Genomic DNA, 11055 nt, shown 5'->3' with positions numbered 1-11055 from the left:
CTATTGTCAAGGCAGAATGGCAGCAGCTCCATAAAGTGAGAGCTGACGGTGTACCTCAAAGACTGAATATGTGAATAGATACACATATTCACATTAAATAAAGAGAAAGCAGTGCTAAAAGCTTAGATATTAGTTCACCCAGAACTCGTGGTTTTTTTTTTCCCTTTATGTATATATGTTTAATTCTTCAGTAGTTCTCAAAACAAAATTCAAGACCCATTTAAGGCTAACCTTGATCACTTTTCTGTAAAGATCGATCCATGGCACTGTAGCATGTATGTGCTTGTTAAAAGATGCAATACTCCCTGGGGTGCCTGGGTGGTTCAGTCATTAAGCGTCTGCCTTTGGCTCAGGGCATGGTCCCAGGGTCCTGGGATCGAGCCCCACATCAGGCTCCTCCACTGGGAGCCTGCTTCTTCCTCTCCCACTCCCCATGCTTGTGTTCCCTCTCTCGCTGGCTGTCTCTCTCTCTCTCTGTCAAGTAAATAAATAAAATCTTTAAAAAAAAAAAAAGATGCAGTACTCCCAGCAAACACTCACAATTTCTGATTTCACAGTCTGCGGTGGAGTCCAGAAATATATATTTTTGAGCATTCCCCAGGTGATTCTGATGCAGTTAGTCTGTAAGCCAACTGGAGCAAGGGGGAATATGAGCAAAATTACAGGGTTTTAAAATTTTTTTCATACAAATAACAGTGTTTTCAGTACTAGCAGAGAATAATTACTCCTTTGAGCAATATGCTTTTATAGACTAACAGAAGCTTTGTACCAGCAGAATAAATTTAGACCCACACTTCAGCACAGTCTGGAACATAGTTATGAAAATAATTGTGATGCCTGCACCATTGCATTAATGGACCAAACCAATCAACTGGCTACAATTGAATCTGGAGATTCTGGGAGCTGGGTCCAATTGAATTCAGATTGAAAATGTAAATTGTTTGAGGGCTAAATAGTTTTGATCTTCCATTCATAATTCTGGTCATAATTATTATCTAGCAATAAAAGCTGATGGAGAAGGTTTCCATTATACTATAGCATAAAATGGAACTTCCTTAGTTTTTATCATCATAAGATTCCTTTTCTCTCTCTGGACTCTTGAAAACATTTATAAACTAAGCTATAATTTTCTACATGTAGGGATTGTGACAGTTGGAGAGGAAAAGAAGATTTGCACCGTCTCTGAGAATTTCCTGAGGATGTGTGAGTCCACTGAGGTAAACGTTTTTAAAGCTGTTTATGTTGTCCGAATTTTAGCTTCATCTTGGTAGTTGAAAAATATATAATTAAATTTAAACTGACTTTTCCCCTTTTGGTCTCAGAGCTAATTTTACTCACAGGGATATTATGTAGGGGGACTGGAGAATAAACATGAATGAGATGCTCTATTTCAATAAAAATTATTACAAATATACATTTTTCTAGAAACTATCATTTTCAAGAAAGTTGAACATTTTTAATGTTATGTTTGAAAAGATAATGTAGCCTTATATACTTATAATATTACTGAAAACCATCTTTATTCATGACGATCTCATCTTTGTAATGAAAGTATACTAAAATGATGCACTTGCAGAGACCTAAATAATTTGCAGGAGAAAAGATGCCGTAATAATATTTTTGGATTGAGTGCGAGATGTATCCTAAGTGCACTTTTGTTAAAGATGTACAAAGTTCTTATTCGAAGGCAGCAGCAGTCCTGATCACTCTTCTGCTTGTAACTCTGACGCATGTTTTGATTCTCTGTGGTTTCCTTTGCAGCTGAACATGACCTTCCACTTGTTCATTGTGGCACTTGCTGGGGCTGGGGCGGCAGTTATTGCTATGGTAAGACCTCAAGCTCTGACGCTTGGTTTTTCGATTTGAAGGACCAAGCAATTTCCTTGTTGAGATGATCATTTATCTCCAATCCTGAAGTCCATATGAATCCTGTTTATTTTGATATCAGTAGAAAAAAGGCGGGCAGGGGGAACAAAGAGGACTGGGCAAATAAATAAGTGAAAAAAAAAAGGCTTAACGTGAAAAGATATTATCGTTACAATAGAGATAACTTTCAGTAAGAAGTTTAAGGTTTAGAACAGTCATATAGGTAACATTAACTGAAATAAGTAAATTCATTCGTGTTTCAGATATTAGATCACTAGTAACGTAAAGAAATCGTCTCTGGATCATAGAGGTCTGTATCAGTGTGATAGTCTAGGTAATCTAATCAGTTCCTTAACTTACATTATCCTTTTCTCCTCCTTATTTAAGGACATAAAAAAGCCATATTGAGACACTTATGGAAAAAGGATTAATTTATTCTTCTTAACACAGACATCAATAGTTTCCTGTCATTTCTTTGATATCTAATTTTGTTAAGAACAAGTTTTTCAAGTCAGGCATTTTACTGAGTCTTGAGGACCTGCAACGTTCCAGATTCCGTCTCTTCCTCGGTAACTCACTGTGAAGTGCGGTTTGCTCCTGGACTACCAAAGACCGACCTTGGACAAGTACTTGGAGCATCAGTAATAGTTTTCGCAGCCAAGGTCTTCCAGTCCTTAGTCTCGCATCCTAGTGTACAAAGTAATAATACAAGAGTGAGGTAGTACAGAGTCTTCCCGGTAACCTCACAAATATTGTAGCCAATTCAGTATGCAAAAATGATGAATTAACTCAGGTTTATTTAATTCCTTTCCTTAAAGTGCCAATACACTGTCCAATGTGTTGGTGAAAGGAACACTTTTGAAAAAATAAGAGTGTTTTCTCTCTTGTCAAAGAGTAAAACTAGGAGAGTACCTGGGTGGCTCAGTCTGTTAAGCATCCAACTCTTGACTTCCTCTTGGGTCATGATCTCAGGGTGGTGGGATCCAGCCCCACGTAGGGCTGGCTACATGCTCAATGGGGAGCTGCTTGAGACTTCTCTCCTCTCCCTCTCCCCGACCCCTACCCCTGCTCTCGAAATAAATAAATAAGTAAATAAGTAAATAAATAAAATCTTTAAAAAAAAAAAAGAATGAAACTAGGAATAATCAGTGATAAGTTACTAATGAGCCATTTCAGACTTGTTATTTTTTAGTGACTTAAAAACACTTGCATATTGAGATTTGATTGTTTCACTAAAATTGATTTTAAAATAACAGAAATGACTATGTCAGTGCTAAAGTGAGTTTTCAGATATTTTTCTGATTTAGTATCATGCTAATTCCTCAACATTTCGGATTGAGGGTATAAACTCCTATATACATAGGAATTTTATTTCAGAATATGAGGTGCTTAATAAGATCATGTTGGCTAATTAATTTGAGGGGTCACAATAAGACAGTAAACAAAGGCATTATATTGTCAGCCTAAAATCTGTGCTAAAATATGCCCCAGAGAAGCATGACATGTTCTGGGCAGTGATGTCCCAAGCTTTCATGACCCCAAGCAGCACCCAGCCTGCCTGTGAGATAAGAGGAAACATTTGCCCATACACACTTTCCTGTGCGATGGATAATTAGGGACTTGTGTTTGTTCAAGCAATATGCACTCATGTATAAGAGGTCTATCAAAGCACTTTTTGTGAAGAGGTGTGTAATAAAGCATACGTTCACATTTGCTACATATGTGTGTAAAACTCTGTGTAAAAATGTCTGCCTTTAGGCATACATTAGTGAAAAGTACCTGCATAAATGAATAATGTATTTAAATGTCCCTAAAAATGCTTACTCTGAAATGATTCTATTATCAAAAAGATCTTAATAGAAATTCAGATGCTACGTATTTCTTAAGGAATCTTTGCTTTGCATAAACGCAGATACTAAGTTATAAATAAATTTTATTTCAAAGTACAAGAGTTTAGAATATTACCTTTTGGGTATCTAGATACACACACAGCATAAATTCCTTAAGAAATAAATAACATCTAACTACTGATCGACATCGGTATTTCCGATTCGTTAGCTCTGATAATAGTTAAGGTTTTAGGAGACAGGGAAAATATAACAATAATTACTGCTTCTGTTCCTGGTACTAATATTAGTACCAATAGTACTGTTATTTGCTAATATTTCTTTAACCCTTGCTTTGTTGAAAGCACCGCCAAATGCTTAAGGACAAAAATACAGTCAATAGTCATAATGTAGACGCTGTCATTAACCTCATCACCAACTCCTTCAACACTCAAAGTATACTACCATCATTATTTCCATATTAGAGATGAGAAAATTGAGATAAATCCTTCTCTACCAAAATATTTAAAACATCATCTGTAATTTAAGGCGAAAATGGTAAGAATTTGTACTTGGACTAATGTGATCTACTCCATATGATTTTTCAGAGGCGTTAGGAAGTTCTGTGGACGCTGACAAAAGGGGTCCACTTGGCATTGCGGCAGGTTCCAGGGACCGCTGTCCACCTGACTCTAATGAGCCTGGCAGCTGGTGTCCCCCTAAGGCCAGAGGAAATGTCTGAAGATCTGGAAACTGCCCGTTTCTGACTAGAATGATGCTGAAGCTGTTTTCAGTATTTCACTCAGACATATGTAATAATAATTTAGGGGTTATATTTTCTCCGACTTTAAAAGGAAGGTTTTGTACATTTAAAAATGTATTCATTCATGTGAAACGTATTTTGAGTACCCACTACTTGCTAAACACTCTCCACAGCACTTGATCTCTTCCGAGCAACTCGGCAAGGTGCCATGTGAATTTGGTCATGCGTATAACCTCTGCTCAGTCCCTATGTACGTAGTGGTGAAGCCTTCACTATGACAATGACAGAGGACAAGAATATAACTCACAGCTCTTGCTTGCATGTGGCTTACAGTTTCCACTACACAAAATGCAGAATTTCAGAGGAAACAGAACATTCTGAAAATTCTTATTGGTATTCTTATTGGTATGCATCTTTTCCCATACTGCCGTGTCAAAATTGTCATTTTTTTCCTACTGCCTGTTGAATATCTTAACGTATCACAACAGTCTCCATTTAGAATTGACTATGTGTTCTTGATGTCTGTCTGTCCTTTTCTAAAACCAACCTACCTCCTGTCTTTCAATGTACTCTTGGCTAATCAAAATATTAGCGTTCTATTTTACTAAATTATGGATAAAAATATTACCCACTGTTTAAAACTCAGATCAAGTAAATAATTAACAACTTAGTCTCTCTTTCATATTCACCCATCGAAAGTCATCATTTGGAAAACTGCTTTATCTCTCTCTATGGACCAGGAATGAGGGAATGAGAGAAAAACAAACAAGTGATCTCATAGCTGAGTGCATTCAAGTCCAATCAGGAACTTTATTACTTAAGTAACTATGTTACTCTAGACAGATCAGAAACTTCCTCTGTGAACATGACAGCCTTCTAGCTATTGTGAATGTATGCAAGCATACAAAATCCAGATGACACAGTACTTGCTCTCTTGTAGTTTACAATCCAAAGGAAACTGCAAAATTATAGAAAATTAACTTGACAATTAAATCCACAGATTTATTTTGGGGTTTCCATGATCCCTCTTTGTGTTGCGGAGGAGGCAATAATATATCCTTCCATTAACTCAGAGTTGTCTAGACTCGAACAGTGTAAGAGACCATTTTCTGTTACGGATGGGGAAACATAGATGAAATGTATAGTCTTTCGGTTTGGGTACGTGCAGGGCAAAACGGACAGAAAACATCACATGAAGATTAAGAATCAATCTTGGCTGCTCCAGACTCGAAAAAGAAGGAGAGAAAGAGATTCTGAAAGAAAGGGAGCTGAGAAGATGTCATCATAGTCGGAGACGTGAGAAGGAATAACATATTTATGTTGTTCCTATTACCACAGAGATTTTGGGTCCATCTTGCTAGTGCACATATCCTACATAAGCATATAATTTGAATATTTCTTTCCTGACAGCAGGGTGTAATGAAGACACTGAACAGGCTTCCAGTATAAATTATTTCTGTCTTTGATTAGGTTCACTACCTTATGGTTCTGTCTGCCAACTGGGCTTATGTGAAAGATGCCTGCCGAATGCAGAAATACGAGGACATCAAGTCGAAGGAGGAGCAAGAGCTTCATGACATCCACTCTACTCGCTCCAAAGAGCGGCTCAACGCGTACACATAAATAAACCCTTCCTGTCCTTCCCACCTTTCCGATGCATTGGTGTTTAACTAAGGGCCATCCAACCATCCAACCTTTTGAAAACAAAAATGGAAGTGCTTCTCATCAATGATATGTAGGGTGACTTAGGAATCACCTGAACACAATTCCTTGTTGTTTAGCACTTAATTTCCTAATTTGTTAAATTGGTGTGATCAGATCTCTTCTACAAGCTCCTATCCAGCCTTTTCCTTTTTTTAAATTTCTCAAACTCATCTAATAATTCTGTAAGATTGAAGATACTGACATTGTCAAATGCAGAGATTTATTTGATTTTTAACCACTTCCCATGTGTTAATACATAACACCTTTTGCATTATTTCTTATGTTTTGAAAAGAAAAATAGCTTTTTATACTTTTTAGTTTTGATTTCGGTAACTAGTTTAACTACAGGTAACCTTCAAAGGGACCATTGTACATTATGAACAATAGAGACGGTGTCGTGATAATTCTTCTTGAAATCTGGAAATCCCGTCTGGAGATCAGTGGCCACGTTAACGACAGGCCCTGGTTCATGTTCTCATTAATCTAAGGTGCAATTTCTAAATTTGTAAGAGTAGGTTTGAAAAAAAAAAAAGTGCTTCTTATCTTTGTTAACATTGTATTTTTTTCTTGATGTACTTAAAAGGTATTTCTCTCCGATTACTCATGTTTATGTTGTGAGCACGTAGAAACAGTAATGCTATTGCATGGCTAGTTGCCTTTTTAAGATTGTGACACCAGACTTACCTTGTAAAGCTTAGTATAGAGACAATTTTAATGGAAATAACTACTGTGAACTATTGGAGAATGATCTCTTTGTGATTTAAGCAGTGGCTGGATTGGAACTTTTAATATGCTAATGTGGAACATTAATTACCTTTATGAAGGTGGTATATGAAAAAAATAAGCACAGTAACCCCTCCGAAGTTGTTTTACCTACTTTAAAACGTTTTAACGGATTGCACCTCTGTAAACTATCCCTCCAATGTGTATGATATATTTGAAAAGGCTCCTATTAATATAATAGCTTTGCTTGCAGCCTTCCAATCCATGTTGGTTTACCTGTAGTGTTTTTTAAACTGTGGTCAGAGGCCACTCTAGAATGTATCCCTTCCAAGTGTAGTGATATATCTGTGTTTTTATTTGAAGTAAGTCATTTTAACCAAATGTTCATTCATAATCATTTATAAGAAGTACCTATATCAAAGGAATAAAAAAAAAAAAAAGCAATCAGTATTACTGGACCAAAATTGGTGTTTGTTTTAACCTTGACTCTTCTTTTGATTATTTCTAATGCTACAAGAATGCTGTAAAGTGTCTTTTAAAATGATGTAGCCTGACAAGACATTTTTGTCAGTGTATAAAAATTAGGTAGTATTGTGCACTGATTTGACCATTGTGAAATCTTTTCTCAGTGTAAGTGCATTTCTAATAAAATTTATGAGTGAAACAATCTTTGTACAACGACTAGTCATGCATCATCCGTAATTTTACAAGTTCTTGTAGTAGGTAGCGGGGTATTACTAGGGTTATCTGTGGCATGATTATGCATTCTGTAGTATTATTTGATTAATTTGGGGTTTTGCTTCTTTTTCTTTTTTTTTTACACGTAGATTAATCTTACTGGCTCAACATTTTTCTGATATATGCAGTATTACAGATATTCAGCAAAAGTATTAATGGGCTTCTTTAAATTCTATATTATAGTGTTTCAGTTCTGTGTCTTAACAGTTTGTGATGATTTTTAAAACTGTCTTTTAAACTTATGTAATGATGTTGATGCTTTTGGCTTTTTTTTTCCTGGTATTAGAGTTTGTATTTTCACAAAGAGTGCTTTGTAGCAGGCATTACAATTAATCTGTTTTGTACATAAATGTGCCAACAGCTTGACGGTGGCGTTTTTGAAATGTAGAACAAAGTGCTTGCAAAATGTAATAAATGCACTTGTGTACTTTGTGTACTTATTCTTAGTTTCTGCGGTGTTTTTTTGTGTTTTTTTTTTTTTTGGTTTTGTTTTGTTTATTCCTCTTTCTTATGTGTGTGCACTCTTTCCTGATGGAATAGATGCTGCCTTTTTAGGATGCTTATTACCTCAGTTGAGCTGAACTCACACTGTACTGAGAATTCTGCACATGACATGCAGCACAGGCAGGCTAGGGAGCTGGGGAGAGGGCGAAGGTGTGAAGATTTTGGAGGTCATTTAATTTAGCAAAATGATAACAATTCCCAACTTATGCAATTCCCTTGCCTAATTTCTATTGTTTTGTGTTTTCTTTAGAGCTTCCTAAACTAGTAGAGAAACAAAAAAGACTAATTCAATTCAGAAAGAAAAATGATTTCTTGGTTCGCTTCGAAATTTCAAGGTGAGAACAATTACATGAAAAATATATATATTTTCCAGACTGTCTGTTTGAGTTGTAATTTTTTCTGGCCAAACTAGAATTGATGACAATTTAAAAATAATAAAACAGTGATCAATAAAAATCTTAGCTTTTACCAGGCCAAACTAACTGTATTAGTCTTCAATTATTTATGTATTATTATAAGTAATTATTATAAGTGCCAGGCACTTAGGTTACAAATTTCTACAGTAATTACAAGCAGATCTGGACAAAATATTTTATGTTTTAAGAAGTCATGTTTAAGATAATAAGAAAATAATCCCAGTATTAAATAATAATTTAATTATTATTAAGTTTAATAATAATTATTACTAAAAGACAATTTTATTCTTCCCAGGGTTTATGAAATTCTTAGCATAGCAACAAGAAAATAAAGAGTTATATGTTAAAGATCATCAATGTGAACAAAAATTTCACAAGAGAATGCTTTTCAAAGAAACTGATCATTGTAGGATAATTATATTTTTTGAAAACTTAAAAGTCCATTTCTGTTTGTAAAAACACACATTTATCTTCAAAGCAAGTAATTTCCCTTTGGGAATTTTTTTTATCTCCTGGCTTTATTAAGATATAATTGACATATAAGCCTTTCGGGAATTGTAAAGCTAATGTGAAGACTAAGGAAAGTACTCACTTTGAGAAGAAATTGTGTGTCGGCCAGCTTTGGCGTGGGTGTAATCAGTTTACTTCCTCATGTTAAAATGCAGAAATAGCAGATTGTGATTTATTCACTCAAAGATCAAGTAAACCTGACTTTTGTTTTATTTTTGCCTTTTAGGCAAAAGAGAAAGATATCGTTTTAAAGTATATTTCACTTAAGTCACTCCATAGTTTACATATGCTGAGATGACGGGACTTGAATTAAGCTGGCATACCTTGAGAAACAGTGTCCTGCAAGGTTTTCAGGTAGCGGATCATCTGAAATCCCTGGAGGCAAGTCTATAAAACACCGCTAGCGAGCTCGCATGTGAACCTCTTCCTACTGGCTTAAAAAGCCGGGGGGACCTTGAGTTTCTGCTCACAAAAGTAAATTTTACCTTTTTGATCATTTAGATTCTTTGACCCTTTTCCACAAAAATCCAACATGGTTGCAAATTGAAAAGAACGTAGAAAATGCTATAAGTTGAAGTGTTAAATGAATTACTGAAATAAATAAAATCTTAAATGACGTAATATCAAAATGAAATAAAATTTACCTAATCAGCTGTATTTCTAACCTGTGGAACCCCCTATAGAAGGAAACACCAAACAAAATAAAACAAATAAATGTTGGGGGAATACAAAATAGGAAAGAGAAGAGATCCAAGTAATCCTGCTATTATACTTTGAATAAGAGGGAGAAAGAAAAGAACAGGGTTATTGGAAGATATAAATTGCAGAGGGGGGAGATTTTTAGAAAGAAAAGTAAAAAAATATGAAAACCAAAGGTGACACCAAGAAGAAACAGCCTACAAAATTAAAAAAAAAAATTTTTTTAAAGTGCAAAATACAGTTGAGACCACAGGTCTTCTTTTCTTCAGCATTGTCTGCCCCCCCCCCAACTCGATGTACTTGAGCAAACACCCTCACCCTCCAGGCCTTGCAGGATAGAACACACTTTCCTCCCCCAACAGCCCAGAATGGGGCGCTAGAGGAGCCCATCCCACTAAGTCGCCCAACATCCCTGCTCTGATTAGTAAACGGGAATGATGTCTGGCTTTTTAAAAAGCAGTGTGATCTATTTGCTTCTTTATTGTTTCAACAATTATTTTTGTCTCTTGGGGGCCACCCTGATGGGAACGGTGGCATCCCACAACAGATCCAACTCTGTGAGTCAGCCCCTCTGAACCGTTTCATGTAGATTGCAAGGGGCTGTGATCCAAGGAATGCCTTGAAGGCGGGAGGGAGCACAGGTAGTCTGTGTGTCACGTAGGATGCTGACTGTGTGTAGGTAAGCCCCAGATTTCTTTGATGGACTTTTTTTGGCATGTCTAGAAAGTATCGATAGCCTTTTCTCAGAAGGATTTACACAAAGTATCACAAGGAAACATTCCCATTTCGACATTCATTTGTTAGTTAACGCAGCAGAGAAGGGTCACTTACGGGATCCGATAAAAATATACATGACCTACCTCTGTGCTTTTAATAAAGAAACATTTAGAATTGGCAAGTTCTTTGGGTTTTTTAGATCTTTTTTACTTTTTATCACTGACATTGATTAATCTCTATGTGAAATATGTTAATCACTTGAAATCTTATATATCACACATATACCGTCAATTAAACTGTGAAAGACACAAGGCAACCTAGCCCTTCGCTAGATAGGAGAGGATTTGCAGAAACAAGAAATGGATTTTAAGGAATTATGACATCATTTAAAGGAAAGACTTAATAACCAGCAGATTACTTTAACACAGATTGAAAGTGCTGCCCATTCCTAACCTCCCATTCATCTCTCCACCGAATGATAGCACACCACCATCACACAACACAACACAAAGCTCTCCAGCCTTTGAGATGAGCTACACTTGCTTTTCTCTCTGTAGACAGTATTCACAGTGATTACTGTGTTCATCAT

At 36.0% G+C, this 11055-nt stretch overlaps 1 protein-coding gene across 1 annotated transcript in view; it reads left to right on the top strand.

Annotated features, from left to right (window-relative positions):
- GPM6A (glycoprotein M6A) overlaps positions 1-8066 on the top strand; it is a 160774-nt gene extending 152708 nt beyond the window's left edge. The window contains exons 5-7 of the mRNA XM_034647763.1: positions 1056-1217; positions 1762-1827; positions 5926-8066. Of these exons, the coding sequence (XP_034503654.1) occupies positions 1056-1217; positions 1762-1827; positions 5926-6078 (381 nt within the window). The 3' untranslated portion in view covers positions 6079-8066. The remainder of the gene's footprint in view (positions 1-1055; positions 1218-1761; positions 1828-5925) is intronic.
- The last annotated feature ends 2989 nt before the right edge of the window (positions 8067-11055 follow it).

The sequence above is a fragment of the Ailuropoda melanoleuca genome, chromosome 18 (assembly GCF_002007445.2).
Source record: "Ailuropoda melanoleuca isolate Jingjing chromosome 18, ASM200744v2, whole genome shotgun sequence".
NCBI classification, from domain to species: domain Eukaryota; kingdom Metazoa; phylum Chordata; class Mammalia; order Carnivora; family Ursidae; genus Ailuropoda; species Ailuropoda melanoleuca.
This window is presented reverse-complemented; position numbering and strand designations above follow the sequence as displayed.